General features: G+C 25.1%; 1 protein-coding gene across 1 annotated transcript; it reads left to right on the forward strand.

The window, feature by feature from the left end:
• Nucleotides 1-11,859: 11,859 nt before the first annotated feature.
• On the forward strand, nucleotides 11,860-17,859 carry LOC145849276 (AP-1 complex subunit sigma-2-like). Its single transcript, XM_082954431.1, has 3 exons — nucleotides 11,860-12,047; nucleotides 16,090-16,282; nucleotides 17,452-17,859. Exons 1-3 carry the CDS (start codon nucleotides 11,880-11,882, stop codon nucleotides 17,574-17,576), a joined length of 486 nt encoding a protein of 161 aa, XP_082810557.1. The 5' UTR covers nucleotides 11,860-11,879; the 3' UTR covers nucleotides 17,577-17,859.
• The last annotated feature ends 463 nt before the right edge of the window (nucleotides 17,860-18,322 follow it).

Below are 18,322 nucleotides of genomic sequence, written 5' to 3' on the forward strand. Positions count from 1 at the left end.
ATAGTTTAAATCTTGCCACTCTTTGAGTCAAACAAAACTTTCCAGAGTGACCTTAAACTTACTTAAGTCACACTGAGTTTTTTAATTTCAAAATTAGTAAAAATCAAGTTCTTCAACAAAATTGATTATAAAACGACAAAAAATAATTATTACAACTAAATCTCATTCAAAATTTAAAAAAACTGGCCTGAAATTTTCAGAAATCTTATAACTAACCTGAGTTTAAAAATAACTATTCTGAGTCAGCTAAAGTTATAAAAAAAAACAAAATCCCTAAGTTATCCTAAGTGTGTGGCAAGCTTGCATGAAAAAACAAAACAATGATACTTAGAATGCAGTTTGGACAGAATATGTTGTGGAAGGCTGCAGAACTTTATATTGAATTTTTCAAGTTTATTAAAGATAGGGGTAGGGAGTACAGCACATTTTTTTAGTAATATTGTAAAAATATTACAAGACCATTTGGTTTGGATGTGTTTTTGCTTCATTAAGAAGAACCTAACAAAAAGAAATTGCAAAAGAAAAAGTATGCCACCAACAAACTAATTTTAAGCCCAAAAATCACTTATTTTTGGATTTTTTGACTTAATCATCAGTAATAAAATCACTTATACATGTCCTTGACTTATAATTTATATCTTAAATGAAAGCTTATACTTATTGACATATATCTAAATACATATTAACTGCTTTTGATGTATTATGACGTCATAATCACCCTAAGTATGCAAATTTTGTCTGTAAAATGGGGCTTTTTTGAAAGTTTAAAAGCATAGCTTGTTAGTGATTAAAAAGAAGTTTTTTTGTAAAACAAAACTTTTTAAGTATACTTACTTAGCTATAAAAAATTAGGTGATGTGGTATGTATATTAGCGGGATATTTGAGATCAAAGTTCATTTAGCTTTAAGTGTTTAAAAAACTTTTAAATAATTATTTAATTAGCATTACAACAAATTGACAAAATGTTAAAAAGTTATGATTTATTATAGGCAAGATAATGTTGTATGGCATTGAACAATAAGTTAATGATTGCAAAATAAAGACTTTTGAAAGGAATAAAGAACATTGCAAAATAAAACAAACATTGTACTGAATCATTTAGTATTAACACAAAACATTATTGCAAAATAACTGATACTTTTAAAAATTTTAGTAGAAAACGGCTGTCACATAATTAATAAAATCTAATGGACTATCTGTTTAAAATAATTAGGTTAACATAATACTCTTAAACATTTAAAAATATTATCATTTAAGTTTTTGTAAAAGATATCTGTTCTACTAAAAAATCTATTTGGATATGGTATCTCAGTAAAAATTAATAGATCTTTCATTAGAAAAATTCCATTCCCTTTCAATTTTACAATCAAGAATAGAATTTATAAGCAAGTTCAGCAAATCACGTTTAGGTGGGTGTTTTTATTTTAAACTATTTCAATCTCCAACTCTCATGAGGCGGTCAATTTTGTCTAAACATGAAAAGAAATTGATTAAGTTGTAAAATTTCCGAATGAGATAGAGCAAAGGTAGGTAGCTGAAAAAAAAGTTTTAAAGCTTAAAGAGATAAAAGAAAAAATCAAAAAGGGGAAGAAAAGGAATCAATAGATGCAGGAACATCTCAAACTGTGGAAGAGCTGTATACTATTTTAAATTCCCATCCTGATCAAAATGAAGTTACTTTTTGTACTGAGTTAATTTACTTTAGAGAGTCAAACAAATCTAAAGAGTTATTCAATCCAGAACTTTTCAAAGTTAATGGTAATACCCACAAGGAAAGACTCCTAGATTCATATGCTCTTCCTTCAGAAGATGATGAATGCTCTCAGTCTCTGTGTTCATTACCAACAAACACTGATGCATCATTAATTGTATGGGCTTCTTCCCCCATAAACAGAAAGAAAAAAAAAGAAAATACTTTGGTAGGGCATTATTATGCCACATTAATTAGTGAAAGATCATCAGGCACATGGTATGTTGCTACTTGTGAAGGTAAAAAAGATGATGGGACTTACAAGATAGACCACCTCATGAGAGTTGGAAATGGAAATATTTTAAAATGAAAACACCCACCTAAACGTGATTTGCTGAACTTGCATATAAATTCTATTCTTGATTGTAAAATTGAAAGGGAATGTAATTTTTCTAATGAAAGATCTATTAATTTTTACTGAGAAACCATATCCAAATAGATTTTTTAGTATAACAGATATCTTTTACAAAAAGTTAAATTATAGTATTTTTAAATGTTTAGAAGTATTATGTTTACCTAATTATTTAAAACAGATAGTCCATTAGATTTTATCAATCATGTGACAGCCGTTTTCTACTAAAATTTTTAAAAGTATCAGTCATTTTGCAATAATGTTAAGTGTTAATACTAAATGATTCAGTACAATGTTTGTTTTATTTTGCAATGCTCTTTATTCCTTTCAAAAGTCTTTATTTTGCAATCATTAACTTAATGTTCAATGCCATACAACATTATTATTTTTAAAGCTAAGTAAGTATACCTAAAAAGTTTTGTTTTACAAAAAAACTTCTTTTTAATTACTAACAAGCTATGCTTTTAAATTTTCAAAAAAACACCATTTAACAGACAAAATTTGCATACTTAGGGTGATTATGACGTCATAATACATCAATAGCTATTAATGGCATAAGGTGGTCCGACATGTTTTTTATACTAAAAATAACATTGGATGTTATATGAAAACTTGAAGTAAAAACTACAAGCCAGTTTTTATAGTACTAAAAAACCTTATTAAACTTTTGTGATATTGTAATTTTTATAAAAAGTTTCCAATACAAACGTATAGACCGCAAATTTTTAGGGGTCAATTTTCTTGGAAATTTAAAAAATCACTAAAAACCTATCTTCTCATTCATTTTTTGAGCTAGAGACCTTAAATTTTTAGGAAAGGTTCATTTTATAGTTTAAGAGACTTTGAATGTTGGAATTTTATAAAATATTAAAAAATAAAAATTTTAGATAAAAAATAATTGTTAGTTTTTTTTTTTTTTTTAATTTTATTTTTCAAAATAAAAAAAAATCCCACATTCAATCTTTTTAAAATCTAATAATACACTTTCTGTGAAAACTTGAAGAAGATTGCTAAAATATGAAGGAGGAGATAGATTTTTAGTTTGCGCCTTCTATTAGGAACCTATTGAGGTCACCAACTTTGATTGCTCATATCTCAAAAAATTTTTTGAATTTTTTCAAGCAGTTAAAAATGTCTAATAGCTCAAATAAAACTTTATAAAATATAAAAATCAACTTATAAAAATCAAGGTGGACCCCCCCCCCCCCATATGCCCTTAATATGTCTTTAAATCTATGTCAATAAGTATAAGCCTCCATTTTAGATATAAATTATAAGTCAAGGACATGTATAAATGATTTTATTACTGTTTAAGTCAAAATATCCAAAACAAAGTGATTTTCAGGGTCAAAATTAGATTTTTGGGCGGCATACTTTTTCTTTTGCAATTTTTTTTTAGATTTTTCTTAATCAAGCAAAAACACATCCAAATCATATGGATTCATAAGTCCAGGAAACATCACCCAAGTACTGCCTATCCTTATTAAAGAATATGAAGTCAGTAAGTTTTAAATAAAGTAGTTACTAATAAATATAGTTCAAACCATATCTAAAACAGAACCTTTGAAAAAATTATATCACTAATTTTAAATTTTATCAACTGTAACAGTTAAGGTGGCATCCTTTTAAATTATATACCCTAGTTTGATTTTTATGATCATGTGAGTTAAAACTTTTCTTGTTGCCCTCTCTACAAGAGCAACCCTGAGAAATGCAATAAAAAGGTCAATAATAAAACAAAAGAGAGAAGTAGTGAAATTGCTATAACTAACATATTTTCCTTTTGTTTATTTAAAAACATGAGTATAAACATTTACTGAGGAGCATAACCTACTATAATAAGATCTACAGATAAAGTACAAAAAAAGCAAAATCATTCAGTATTTTCTTACACTTGTAATATGTAAACTACTCAGTTACAATAATTATTCATCACACTAATAAATACTAGATACATGTATAAAATATAAACAAATAAATCACACTTATAAAAGTAGTTTTTTTTTTTTTTAAATTAAGAAAAAAATTTAACATCTACTTTAGTAATTAAAAAATTACTTAATAAATCTAACTTAAATAAAAACAAATTTTACAGTAATCTTCCTTTATTGTACCAATATATGTTTCTGTGTGTTAACGAATCAACACACTTCAACTGGGTTCTATAGAAAATAATTACTGTAATGAAAGAATAGAAGCATAGAATAAAATGGGTGTATACATGTTTTTCATTAAAATAAAATAATTTCTACAGATAATAGTTAATAATAGGTAAAATACTTCATATTAAATCCGACTGTTATAAAACTATATAGTATTTGTAATTATTAAGTCTAAAACAAGTAAAGTAAACTAAAATACACAACAAAACAACAAATCATAATATAATCAAAACACTCACGTTAAATGGAAAGAATAACTGGTTCAAATTTACTGTTGTTAATGAATGAACGAAATACATTCATTACATCTAATAATTAAGTCACAATATAAATGAGGTTATTTCGACTGTTTAATTTGTATTGCAAATTTTGTTTTTATGTTTGTAATCTATTTTGAACAAAAATAAAACATCAACCATTAGTTAGTAAATCAATAAAACTTAACAACGGCAAAGACAATAAAAGTCACAGAAACTAGATGTAACATGTATATTATATATCAATGCTTGTAAAGATTTAACCAAAGTTATATACAATTAGGAAGCAGATTTAGTTCAAATGTAAAAATAAAAATTGAAAAAAATTAAAATTTAAGAAATCAAAACACAAAAAAAAACCAAACTTGTTATTGAGCTTATAAAGTACTGACCAATAATTAAGTTGCAGCTACATACATAAGTTCACAATGACTTATATTACATATATACTGTGTTAAATAATTATAAAAATATAAAAAAATAATTGATTGATAAAGTAGCAGTTGGGTGTTCAAATTAAATATCCCATACAGATATTTTAAATGTTTAATAAGTAAACTGTGTTATATATGAAAGTTAATATGTAAAACAAAAAAGTGGCCATATGCTAAGTATAAACCTGCAGTAAAAAACCTACTAGCTCTCTTGGACTTAGTATGTAAAAAAAGCATGGTTTATCTGTGATTTAAATACAGGCTTCCAATTAAACTTGGAACTTAAGACATTAAGGTGTGAAGAATTATAGGAGGGTAAAGCAAACGATTAAACCTATATTTTGAACAGTTAAATCTAACTTAAAAATATAAATAATCAAAATAAGTTTCAACTATACATGTTCAAATACTTTGTTACTTTAAAATAAACTTAACAATTATTTAATAAAGTTAAAAAAGATTAATAAATAAAAATAATAATCATCAGGGTTCGTGCGCGAAATTCCTTTTCATTTAGCCTGACAGAGACCAATTTAGCCTGACATTTTTTCAAAGTAGAAAAAATCACCTTCAGAAGGCATTTTGGGTATCGGGGGGTCTCAATTAGCAAATTAACACAATAAAAGTATTCCCAAAACTACTTTTAAAGAAAATAAAAATATAAATGAATTATTTTTCAACATCTATCAATCGCTTACCCAGCAACTTGAATATTTTTAACTGGTCATTGTAATTTCTGCTTTAATGAATTATACCTTTATTAAATTTTGGGGCTTAGTTACATCCAGCTATTATCACCCATATACAGGGTTCGTGTCAATTAGTACTTGAATTCGTCAATTAAAAGTTACATGACTGGACCAGAAGCTTTTATTAAAACAGAAATGTGAATAAGTCTGTAAAAGAGAAACAAAATGTAATTAAACACATCTCTCAAAAACTTTATGTTATCATTAAAGCATCTTAATTTTTAAAATAACTAATTAAGCTAATCATGATATTACATATGTTATTTCAAAGAATCCTTTTAAACGAATACATAAAGATAAGTATTAAACACATGATCTGGACTCTTAAAACTTATCTAATCATTAACAACATAATTTTGAAAACAATAAGTTTATCATATACCTGATTTTAAAATACATGCTTTTATCACTTAATTTGAACTTTTTAAATAAAAAAACTAAATTTTAAAATAAGCTCTATTTTGCTAAGTAAAATTATCTAAGCCTTATAATAAACTGAAACATTTAAAAAGAGTAAAATAAAAGTTACTATCAACTCATTAACTTGCAAAATATGATTCTACTACTTATGAAACTTATATCTTTAAGCTAAGTTTTAGTCTTGTAAATATCTCTAATAACTTTGAATGAACAAAAAAAAAAAAAGATGAACAAACTGCTAAGAGTATTAATCTAATAAGTATTTGGTATAAAGCCTTTATATTAGAAATTAAAACAGTTTAACCAACTACGCTCTGAAAAACAAAGCTCATGTAAACAAATTCAGACACACAGCTAAGTTGTTGAACTAAACTGTAATGTTTAAACTGTACTTTTTTATGAATTTTTATAATTATGACGCATATAATCTACTAAAAACAAAATAATGAAGATTCTTAAAATTATTTTATAGATTCAACAAAAGGTTTTAAGCACTTATTTTTACAAATACTGACTGATTTTGTCTTTAATAACTAAATCTTTATTTAGAAATAAATTCACATCTCAATTTATTCTTAATTAAAAAAATTTCATGCATTTGAACTGACAAAAATTAAGATTCTCAAATTTTTAAACATAAAAACTGATTTAGCCTGACGTTTTTCGACTTTTTTCAAAAAAACTGATTTAGCCTGATTTAGCCTGACTTAGCCTGACGCGCACGAACCCTGAATCATACTAAATTACAAAACTCACATGACAAAAAATATAAGGAAAAATTAAGTTAAGTTAGTAAATGAAAACTGCATGTTAACAAAAGTTAAAGAGACAGACTTACAACTATAACTATTAGCAAACGATGTCATTACAAGTATGTTTAAATAACTCACAACTGTAATTTAATATTTTATATAATACCCATAATTATATCACAACAGACAATAGAAGCTTTAAAAAACAGTAACAATGATAGCATAATAACTATTTAATTAAACTATGATTATCAGTATTAGCTACTAGCAAAAGAAGTTTAAAAGTATTTCACCTGCTAGCTTTACCTTAGCAGAACATTATATTTTTACAGGGAAAGGTACTGATAAATTTTCACAAAATATGCATCACTTGGCAATTGCTTAATTTTTCAAAAAGTTTCACATTTAAGGTACTATTAACTTTTTGATCTACTTCTTTTTCGTCTTTTTACAGTATAGTTTAAAAAATCAAAGACTGCTTAAAAAAAGTTCAAAACTATTAATAACAATAGTATCTATTTGTATTAGTGATCTACTGGGTGCATAAATTAAGGATCCAGCTGGATACGGATCTGTTTTTAAACTAAGTTCCGGCCGAATCCGTACTTTTTTTTCTGACTACGATCCGGCCAAAACCTAAAAAATTTAAGTTTTTTTTTAATGTAAATAGAATAAAAGCTTACACATAATAGTTGAACTTTATATGACTAAAAATATAATTCAAAAGTTTCAACAACAATAATAACATATTTTCAAAGTTTGAACAATTTTTTTTTGTGCTAGTAAATAAATATATAGGTAAAATTTAAAAACTTTTTTTTGAAACGAACAAAAAAATTAACGTCTTTTAAGAAGAAAAGCTACATACATTGGATTTCTTTTTTTTATTTGATATTATAACTAGCTACATTTACAATAAATTTTGATTGTGTTATTTGTAGCTGTAAGATGAAATTGAATAAAGCGTCGACTATAGTGACTGCTTAAAATAAAAAACAACACACAAATAAAGTAAAAAAGTTCGAAGTTTAACTGAATGTTCAACTTTTACTGGTACAAAAACGAAAAAAAGACTTGTTTTTGCACATTGTTTACAGTTATAAACAAAGTACAACTCAAAAACATAGACTCATAAATAAATAAATAGTATTAATAAAAGTAAAGTCTTCAATTAGAAAAGAAACAAAGTTGTAAAAAAAATATGTCCAACTTAGCATAAAGCTTTAAACATAAAAAACAACAAAAAAAAAGAATTTTAACATAAACTTTAGTTTAAAGTAGAAAACGATCTACAATATCAAAACACATTAATACATTGAGTTCTTAAGCTTAAAAATATATTCTTGTTTTTAAGTTGTGGTGGAGAAATTAAATATTTTTGCCGGTCTAAAGATGTTGGTGGTGCAGAAAAATATCCCTAAGATAAAATTCTAAATGTTTTAATTTTAAAACTGTATAATTAAATTATATTTTATGATTTGTTATAACTAGGAAGGCGAAAAAAAGCTGTAAATATTTTTACATTAGAATGTTGTTAAAAAAAAACAATAAACTGGTGTAAAAGTGGAAGGAGACAGCACGATTAAAGTAGCTTTAGTGATCACTCGGATCCGGATCTTTTTTTTTTCAAAAGATTCTATTTTTAAGTTAGAATCCGACTAGATCGATATCCAAACCTTTAATTCTATTTCTATCAATTGCTAATCATTTGTTGATTAAAAGTAAAACAAAAACTTAAATTTTATACATTTTTTGAACTATTTTTTATGATTTTTTTTGTGTAGTGTGTAAATGCTTTATAAAAATAAGAAAATATAGTATGCAAGTGTTTAAACTATTGATTTGTATTCTATTTTTATTTAGACTTATTTTTTAAATAAAACTACTAAACTAAAGTATAAAAGCAAAGTAGTATAAATAATTTCAAGTAAAATAATTTTAAAAAGAATTAAATGATTTTCAATGTAGTTAAGATACTAGTTTTACAAGTAACTTCTAAATAAGCGGTTGCAAAACGTTTAAATTGTTTTATCTACTAGTGGTTATGAGCGCAATACTATTAAAAGGTTTAAAAACAGAATAACTAAACTTAAAAAGTTTTATTAGTATAAATGGTTTTAGTGTACTTTTATATTAGTATTATTTCTATTAGTAATTTTAATATCTAAACTAAGGTTGTCAACTCAAGTTTACTTTTTTTTAATAACAAAATAATCTAAACCATAAGTTATTCAAAATAACTCTTAATCAAATAAAATATGTTTAAATAAACAAGCAACCAAAAAAAATTATTTGCATAAAATAAAGTTTTACGAAAATATGCATTTCTAGTCTGTAAATGCAAATACGTTATATTTAAAGATGACGAGTTCAAAAAGTATTTTCAATAAACAAATTAGCTTTATTAAGATTACAAATAAAAAAATTCGAAAAAAAAAAGTGAATGATTTTTGAAAAGAATACAAATTTTTATCCAAAACACTTTTGTTTTTTAAACGTTAGGACTCAAAAAGTAGGATAAGTTTTAAATTTTTGGACAAACATTAAAATGTTTATGGTATGTTTTTTTGTGATCATTTAAATGTATTTATTGAACAACTTTGACCACTTTTAATTGAACCTAATAATTGTAAACTTAGTTTACAAAAGACATTGTTATCTTACAACTTATCTTTATAAATTATTATTTTCATAACAGTCCTGTTAGCCAGATACTTTCTTCTTTGTAGTGTACTTAAGGAGTTTTTCAGTTATTTAAAACAATAATTTTTTAACATTCAAAAGAAAGATACAATTATGACACTAAAACAAGTCTATACTACTTTTTTAAGTTGGCTAAGTTTTTGTTTAAAATTATTCTGTACCTTTAGGTATAAGTTAAATGCAAAAATTTTATTTTAGCCATTAAGTCTTTATGTGTTTCAAATTAAATAGCCCTGGAAAATTGCTGTAAAGAACTTATATAAAAGGGGATTTTATTGATATTGATAAGAATAGACTCTCCCCTAAACAGAGGTGTTCTACACATGCTGAGTTGGAATAAATATGATTGAGTATATACAATGCACTTTTAGTTACATAAAATTGTAACTCAGATTTTTTTTATTCATTTATTTGTTATTGAATTTAACATTTTAAAGGTAGTAAAAAAAATAAACGAATCAGCAGAAAATGATGTTCAGATTTCAAAACGTTTATTTTGATAATAAACTAATGATTTTTTAAGTTTTTTGTAACAAGTTTGTAACTTGCTTAGGCTTAGTTGAAGCTTGATAAAAGGGCTATATAGTTTGCACATTTTTAAGCCTTATAGTACATTTAATCTGTACAGTTTGAATTACAGTTTCAACATTTAATCTAAACAAGACAGGTGTTATTAAAAAAAAAGTTAAGTATTGATGTCAAATCTATTACAAAATTAGCTGTGTGATCTGATGGCAAACTGGTCCTAATAAGTGCATTAAAGACTATTGAATGTTGCAATATCAAAAGTGGTCAACACATATACAAAAAACAAAACATATAGTTTGTTTTTGATGAAACTGTCAGGGTTCATACTCTAGTAGGCTTAAGCTGGCTAAGCTAAAGCAGTTTTTTTTTGATGGCAATTTGTCAAAATTAAGGAATGTCAGTAAAAAGTATAGAAATATTTCATGGCACACCAAAGTCCAGGCTTAGGCTCAATAGACTTTCACAAGTATTTTGTTTGATTGAACCCTGAACTTTTTAAAAAAATTTCAAGTTTCAATTGTTTATAAGTTTTGTTTTTTGTTTTTACTGATTTTTTAATTTAAAATTGATATATTTTTTTATATAATATTTCACTCATAGCTAACATTAAGTTTTAATCATGCCATTTGGGGCTTCAGACCACAAGCTTTCAGTAGGACTGAGACCCAAGTTGTGTTTTTATCGAAAATTGTAAACCAGTTGCAACCAAGAAGCTTGCAGTCGTCTATATAATACCATTTATTATGTTTTACTATGAAGCTCACTCAAACAGCTTCAAACTGCAACTAAAAAAAGTTTAAAAATTGTGTAACATTAGTTTTTGGTGTCAATATCAGGCTAGTTTTTTATTTATAGTATAGAAACCTTATTATGTGGTAAACTAAAAGTATATTATCTAACAGCAAAGTTAAAACATTAAAAAAATATACCACATTTAAATGCCTCAAAGTAAGTTATAGCAGGGTTGCCACTCACTCAGGGAACTCAGGGCAACTCAGAGAATTTTCAAGTTGAAAATCTCAGAGAAACTCAGGGAATTTTGATTCTTTTATTTTAACTCAGAGAAACTCAGGGCAGTTTTGTTTTTTTCTAAAAATTTCAGGGAAATTTTAACATTTTTTAAAAAATATCAGGGAAAATTTTTTCTAGGTTTAGAATGAGATTTAGTTAATCCAGTTTCAATATTTTGTTCAAAAAGGTTTATTTTTATTTATTTTTAAGTTCATTTTAGAAATTTTTTAGCTTTGCGACTAGTCCTTCAATATTCTTAGAATTAACATTGTAATATTAAATAAATAATAAAAATTTTAAGTATTTGAAAAAACTCAGGGAAACTCAGGGAAGTTTAAGGTTACTCAGGGAAGTTTCTGGTCACTCAGGGAAGATTTTTTGACTCAAAGAGTGGCAACCATGTTATAGTCAAAATAGAATTCAAATTTTTTAATTTTTTTTTGAGAGTAATACATTTTTTTTAAAAAGTGGCAGCTATAAAAAATAACTTAAATTGAAAGCTTTTTATAGTTTTAACAAAGACTTAAACTAAAAAAAACACCTAAATTAACTTTACATAATTAATTTAAGTTGTGAAAAATGTTTTAAAGTATATTGTTTTTTTTAAATAAAAAATTAGTATTCAAAGTTAAATTAATAAAAACCAAACCCAACTTACCAAAATAAATATATGTTTCAAACTTAACTTAAAAAAGTTAATCAAAAATTGATGAATAAAAAAAAGTTTTATTACAGTTTTTTTAATTCTTTAAATACAAAGATGATGAAGTTTATGCTATTGTTTAGCCGTCAAGGCAAAGTTAGGTTGCAAAAATGGTTCAATGCTATAGGAGACAAGGAGAGAAAAAAGATCACCAGAGAGCTTGTCAATGTTGTACTTGCACGGAGACCAAAAATGTCTAACTTTTTGGATTGGCGTAATTTAAAAGTTAGCCATTCTAAAAGTTTAAAGATCTTAATTTTAATTGTTAAAAATTAAATTCAAGTATATGTTAAATAAAAATTTTAACAATATTCTACGTACACAGTTTGTGGAGACCAATTTAAAGTGAATATTGATCAATTTGAAAATTTGAAAAATATAGTTAAGTTATTGTTGACTTTTAAAATAGAACTATAAGAATTAACATAGTTAGTGTGTTGATACAAATTTAACTATTTATAATCAACTCTAAAATTTACACTTATTTAAATTCATGCATGACATTTTAGTTTAGTGGTCTTCAACGTGTGTGTGCACCTGTGAACACTAGCGTGTAAAGAATTTATTTTTCTGTGCATAATATAACATTAGTAACTGAAAAAGAGGTTCTTAAATGGCTAGTTTTGCCAAATTCTCTTAAAAAAGCTAATTTGCTAATTATAACATAGATAAATAGTTCTTAAGCATTACTTATATACTAAGATGCTCAAAATCAAAAATAACATTTGTTAGTAAACTTATATTTCTTATAGTCCAGTGTGAACAAAATTTATTTTCAAGTGATTCATTGTGCATGGCTTTAAAAAAGGTTAAATAAATCTGTTTTAGTTTATGCTAATAAAAATTTTTAAAACTGCTTATTATGATCAAGATGTTATTACAAATTAATCTAGTTTTTTATAGGAGTTTGTCATTAAGTTAATGATAACTAAATACAAATAATAAATAACGATTGTTCAAAAAATATTTGCTAATATTAATTGCTAATATTAAAGATCTTAACAAAACAAGTTCAATAGAACATACAATATTAAATACATTTTGAACAGAACTTGCTTTATTCAACTGTGTTAAACTATTTTCACTCTGAAACGAGTATCAGTTGCATAAAATAAGTACTATGTAAATTAATGTTTCCATTAAATAGAAATTATAAAACTTCTTTTTAAAATTAAAATTTTAACTACCAAGTGTAGTAGTACTTGAATATAAAACAACTTTAATTAAGAAAAATACTACTCCTTCAGACTTACTTTCCCAAGTTTCAAAATAATAAAAATGATATAATTAAGACTATTTAAAAAATTATTGGATAGTATAGATTAAGGGTATAGGGGGGGGTCCCACATTTTTTTTACAAAAATTAACTTTAGCTTTTATATGAAAGCTTTAAGTACAAACTACAAGCCAGTTTTTATGGAATTCAAAAATATCATTTAACTTTTGAGATATTTAGTTTTTTGTAAAAACTTTCCAATATAAACGTATGGACAGCAAATTTTTTGGGGTCAATTTTATCGGAAATTTTAAAATTCACCAAAAATCTATCTCCTCCTTCATTTTTCAAGCAATCTTCTTCAAATTTTCAGGAAACATTCCTTATAATAAAAGGAAAAAACGTTACTTTAGAATTTAAATAACTTAAAAGAATAAAAATTTTATCTCAAAAATTAAAAAAAAAAGTGTTTTTTTTTCAAAAAAAAAATGTTTACTAAATTTTTTTTAAATTCCAAAGTAACGTTTTTTTGTTATTGTATAAAGATTAGACTGTGAAAGTTTTAAGAAGATTGCTTGAAAAATGTAGGAGGAGATAGATTTTGAATGAAATTGTCTTTTTTTTGCTGTTTTAGTTTTCCCTACCTATAGGGAACCTATTATGCGGCCCGACTTTGACTAGTCATATCTCAAAAAATGATTTGAATTTTTTAAAACAATAAAAAGCATCTTGAAGCTTAGAAAAAACTCTTTAAAATAAGATCAACTTCTAAAAAACATGGTTTACCCCCCCCCCTATGGCCTTAACTCAAGTTTATTTGAATAATTAGAAATATTTAATTAAACAATGATCATGTCTCTGTTCTCTTAAGGTAGGGGTCAGTAGGCATTTAGTGGTTGTGGGCTAAAATTTGAAAATAAAAACATCTACAAGAGCAGTTGTTATTTTGGTTACAAGGTGAGCTTTTCTACTCTTCATCAGAAAACCTTGAATATGTAGTGTGAGTTTCAAAAGTTTTAAAAGAATTTCACCTTTATTGGGCTATAGTTTTCTGGGGTAGCTGTCTAAATTTCACGAGCGTACTAAATTGCACAATGGGAAAAAATTGCACGAGTGCACAAAATTGAACACAGATACTATTGCTCGAGGGGATAAAATTGCACAAAGATAAAATTGCACTAAGATACTTTTGGACAAAGATACTTTTGCACGAGTTAAGAGAATTTTGCACCTGTTAAGTTTTTTTTATTTCTACCTTCTATTTTTTTTTTATTAAATTTATTAATTTTTCTTTTTATCACTGTTACCCCTAACCCTTACCCTTTGTCGGTAAATTATTTTTTTTTTAAATAAATTTTTCTTTAATTTCTATTTCCTTAAATTTTTTTTTAATTTTTTTTTAAAATTTATTATTATTATTTTTATTTTTTTACTATCACTGTTACCCCTAACGCTTACCCTCAGTCTGTAGCGTTTTTTTCTTTAATCAATTTAAAAAAAAAAAAAAAATAATTTTTATTAGCTATTTTTTTGTTATTATTATCACTGTTACCCCTAACCCTTACCATCTGTCAGTAACTTTTTTCTTTTTTTTTTATTAAATTACTTTTTAGTTTTTTATTCTTTTTTTATTATTATTATTTTTTTACTCTATTTTTTTACTTTTGTGCAAAATTGACCCTGGGTGCAAATACGTCTTTGTTCAATTTTGGGCACTCGTTCAACTTTGTCTTTGTTCAATTTAGACCCGTTCCTATTTTTTGACCCCTGATTTAAGGCCGCCATAAGGGTGGACTTGTTTTTTAGAATTAATACTTATTTTCAAGAGTTTTATTTAAGCTACCATAGGGTTGCTACACACATAGTGCACTCAGGCTACTCAATATAACTTTAGGTAGTTTGATTTTTCTTTTGAAAAACACAAGTTAGTTTGGTTGTTTTTTTTTTTGAATTTGAGGTTAGTTTTAATGGGTTTAATATTGTTTCAATTTTTTACTTTTGGTTTTTAAACTTAATAAGTAGTATTTTTTCAGTTTTTGTATAAACTCAGACTGGATTGATGTAACTCCAAAACATTTTTTGGTTGATGAACTTAGGTATTCTACAGACGTTAACTAGCTTATTTTTATAAAAAATCACTAAATAGAAATTAACTTTAAACTATCAATTTCCTGATGTTTAACTTTTGCATCTGTCACTCAGGTTAACTTTTTGGATATAAGAATGGTCTCAGGATAACTTTTATTTTTATGAATCTCAGATTAGTTTTCTTAGCTTTAATCATTTTGTTTTTAGTAAAATATGTTTTCTAACAACATATATATTTTTTGTGTTAATAACTATTATATAAGTATAAGGTTTAACTTAGTACCACTCTTTAAAACAAAAAGTCAGTCTGAGTGACAAATGCAAAAGCTAAATATCAGGAAATTTATCTCTCAAAATTAAATGCTATTTTAGTAATATGTTTATCAAAGTGAACTTAGTTAATGTCAAAGTATGTTAAATATATAAGATTAATAAAAAAAAATGTAAAAGTTTTACTTGAATCTATATTTTAGTTTATAATAGCATAGTGCATGAAATTGTTACACAGTCATTAATTTATAAAAATACTATACTTATAAAAATTTTTAAAACATTAAACTAGGGGTGGTCAACTTTTCTATTTAATGGGCTAAACCAGATTTACTAAAAAAGTCTTTTGTTGTCTAGACTTGTCTAGAAAAGTCTTTGCGGGCTGAATAGTTTTAAAAATTTTAGTATAGTAATTTCAAAAAGCCTTCCAAGGTAAATTAGTTATGAAATAATTGTTTATTATTACATACAACTCTACTATATACTAAAAATAAAACCAAGAAAATATTAATTTTATTAGTTATTATTTAATAAAGTGCGTTTGATTTGCACGAGTTGTTTTCAAGTTAAACGATTCTTTGCAGGCTAAAAGCTTTTGTTGAGCGGATAGATTCATCCCAGCGGCCATGCCTTGCCTACTTATGTCAAAATACATAATTCTAAAAATATTTATTATTTTCTTTTTAATAACAGATAGTGTACAAGAGGTATGCATCTTTGTTTTTCTGCTGTGCAATTGAGGAGTCTGACAATGAGCTGATAACATTAGAAGTAATTCACAGATATGTGGAAATTCTTGACAAGTATTTTGGAAGCGTTTGTGAGCTAGACATTATCTTCAACTTCGAAAAAGCTTACTTTATTTTGGACGAGTTTTTGATTGCAGGTACTTTCAACCTTGTTTTTGTACTAATTGGTTGTTATAGAAGTCGAAGTTGTTTCATAAGAAAATAGTTTTACATTATGATGGGCAAACTATGCTTATTGCTGCTTTTTTTAATTAGACAAATTATATTCAATCAATTTATAATCAAATAGAAAATTGAATACATTTATTAATTTTTTAATTTAAGTCTGATAAAATAAAAGTATTTTCCTAAATATTATAAAAGTTTCATTGTTTTGGTGACGTACAGCTTTGCAGACTACAATAAAGTTATAGAAATACTAAAAATTTACCTTAAAATGATACAAAATAAACAAAAGACACTTAAAACAAATTAGTACAAAAATAAACAAAATTAAACACATATTATTTTTACTATACAAAGATATAATGTTAAGTTTTTAATTAAAACAAGTTTTATCAATGTTTAAACGTTTCTTTTGATTGGTAGTTAAATTTACTTAAAAGTGTTTAAAATTTTATCTTGTTATTTAAAGTGAACTATTTATGTTATTACTTATATAACCTTCTGATACTATTAAATACCTATTAAAACTTAATTAAGGTTAAGTTTATTATAAATTAATAAAGTAATGAATTTTAAAATAAAGTTTTAAAATTATATTTTTTAATTTAGTGTTTTTAAAGAGTTTGTGAACATTTTCTACTAAAAAAGCTTAAAATTATTAGCTGGATTAAAATTGTGGCTTAATTTATAGAATGTATGTTTGTGTTATATATTTAAATACCTAATAGAAAAAAAACATTAATTAAACTGTTTAATTAAAACTGAATTAGAGCTTATACAATATTCTGCTTGTTAACACTTATGATTTGAAGGACGTAATATTATAATGTAACTACTAATTACGTTGTTACAGAAATTCATCATACAAACTATTTAAATTTAAATTATTGAAAAAAAGTTTTAAATATAAAAGACAAAGGTAGAGCTTGTTAAGGGTAAGTAATGATGTTGTAATTAAGAAAATTTTTTGAAAATTGATGTTGTAATTCGTGTTCAGTTAGTCTTAAATTAAAAAAATCTAAAAATCTAAAATTTTATGTTTAACTTTATGTTGTAAAAGAGCGTAAAAGTATAGTTTTATAGGTTATAATACTGTTAATAATAAGTCAAGTACAATCATGAAAATAATATGAGTTTTTAGGAGAAATTCAAGAAACATCGAAAGGTAAAGTATTAAGAGCTGTAGAGAATTCAGACGCTTTACAGGAAGAAAATCAAGAGGCTGAAGCAACAAGAAGCATATTGGAAGAATTTGGTTTGACATAATTATTTGATTACATGCTGAATAAAGTTTGTTTTAAATTCCCACTAATATAAAAAACAGTTATCTTTCTTTTAATCTTATGGCGTAAAGTTTTTCATTTCTTATTTTATCTAGCTTCTTATGTAATTTAAGGTTGTCAATATTTTGTGTGCAATTAGTTTTGTATTAATTGTACGTTTTTGCACTAAAATCTTATTGTAATCAATAGACCAATGACTTTCTTGATCTCATATAGTTTATATTTTACTTGTTTAAAAAATATACATTGCTAATTTACTTATAATAAACTGGTAAAAGCCTATATTTGTTTTTATTAAGCCAATTAATCCTTTCTTTTGTTTTTTGCTTTTTTTATAAATTAAAATTTTATGCTTAAAAATGTTTGACAGTTTTATTTTTGACAGTTCGAGAATGTATCTTTAAATGCAAATTTAAACTGCAATAATTGAAAAAAAGAGTTAATTGTTGTTAAGTACAAAGTAATAAAATACTCATTACTAGTGTTATTAGTGGTGAGTAAACTCATAAAAATTTTATTTGGAAATTTATTGGATTTGCAAAATAGTTATTTTAGGTTATTATATCTTTTTATAATCTTAGTATCAGTTACAACAAGTTTAAAATAAAAATAAGAGATTTGCATGATTAAAATATCCTTCAAACATCTAATGGGCTCAATAAGTTATATTCTTCAAATGTTGAAATTAATATAAGCAGGGTTGCCTAGAAATCCTAGAAAAACCTGAAA

Source organism: Thalia democratica, chromosome 1 (genome assembly GCF_965202585.1).
Source record: "Thalia democratica chromosome 1, ktThaDemo2.hap1.1, whole genome shotgun sequence".
NCBI classification, from domain to species: domain Eukaryota; kingdom Metazoa; phylum Chordata; class Thaliacea; order Salpida; family Salpidae; genus Thalia; species Thalia democratica.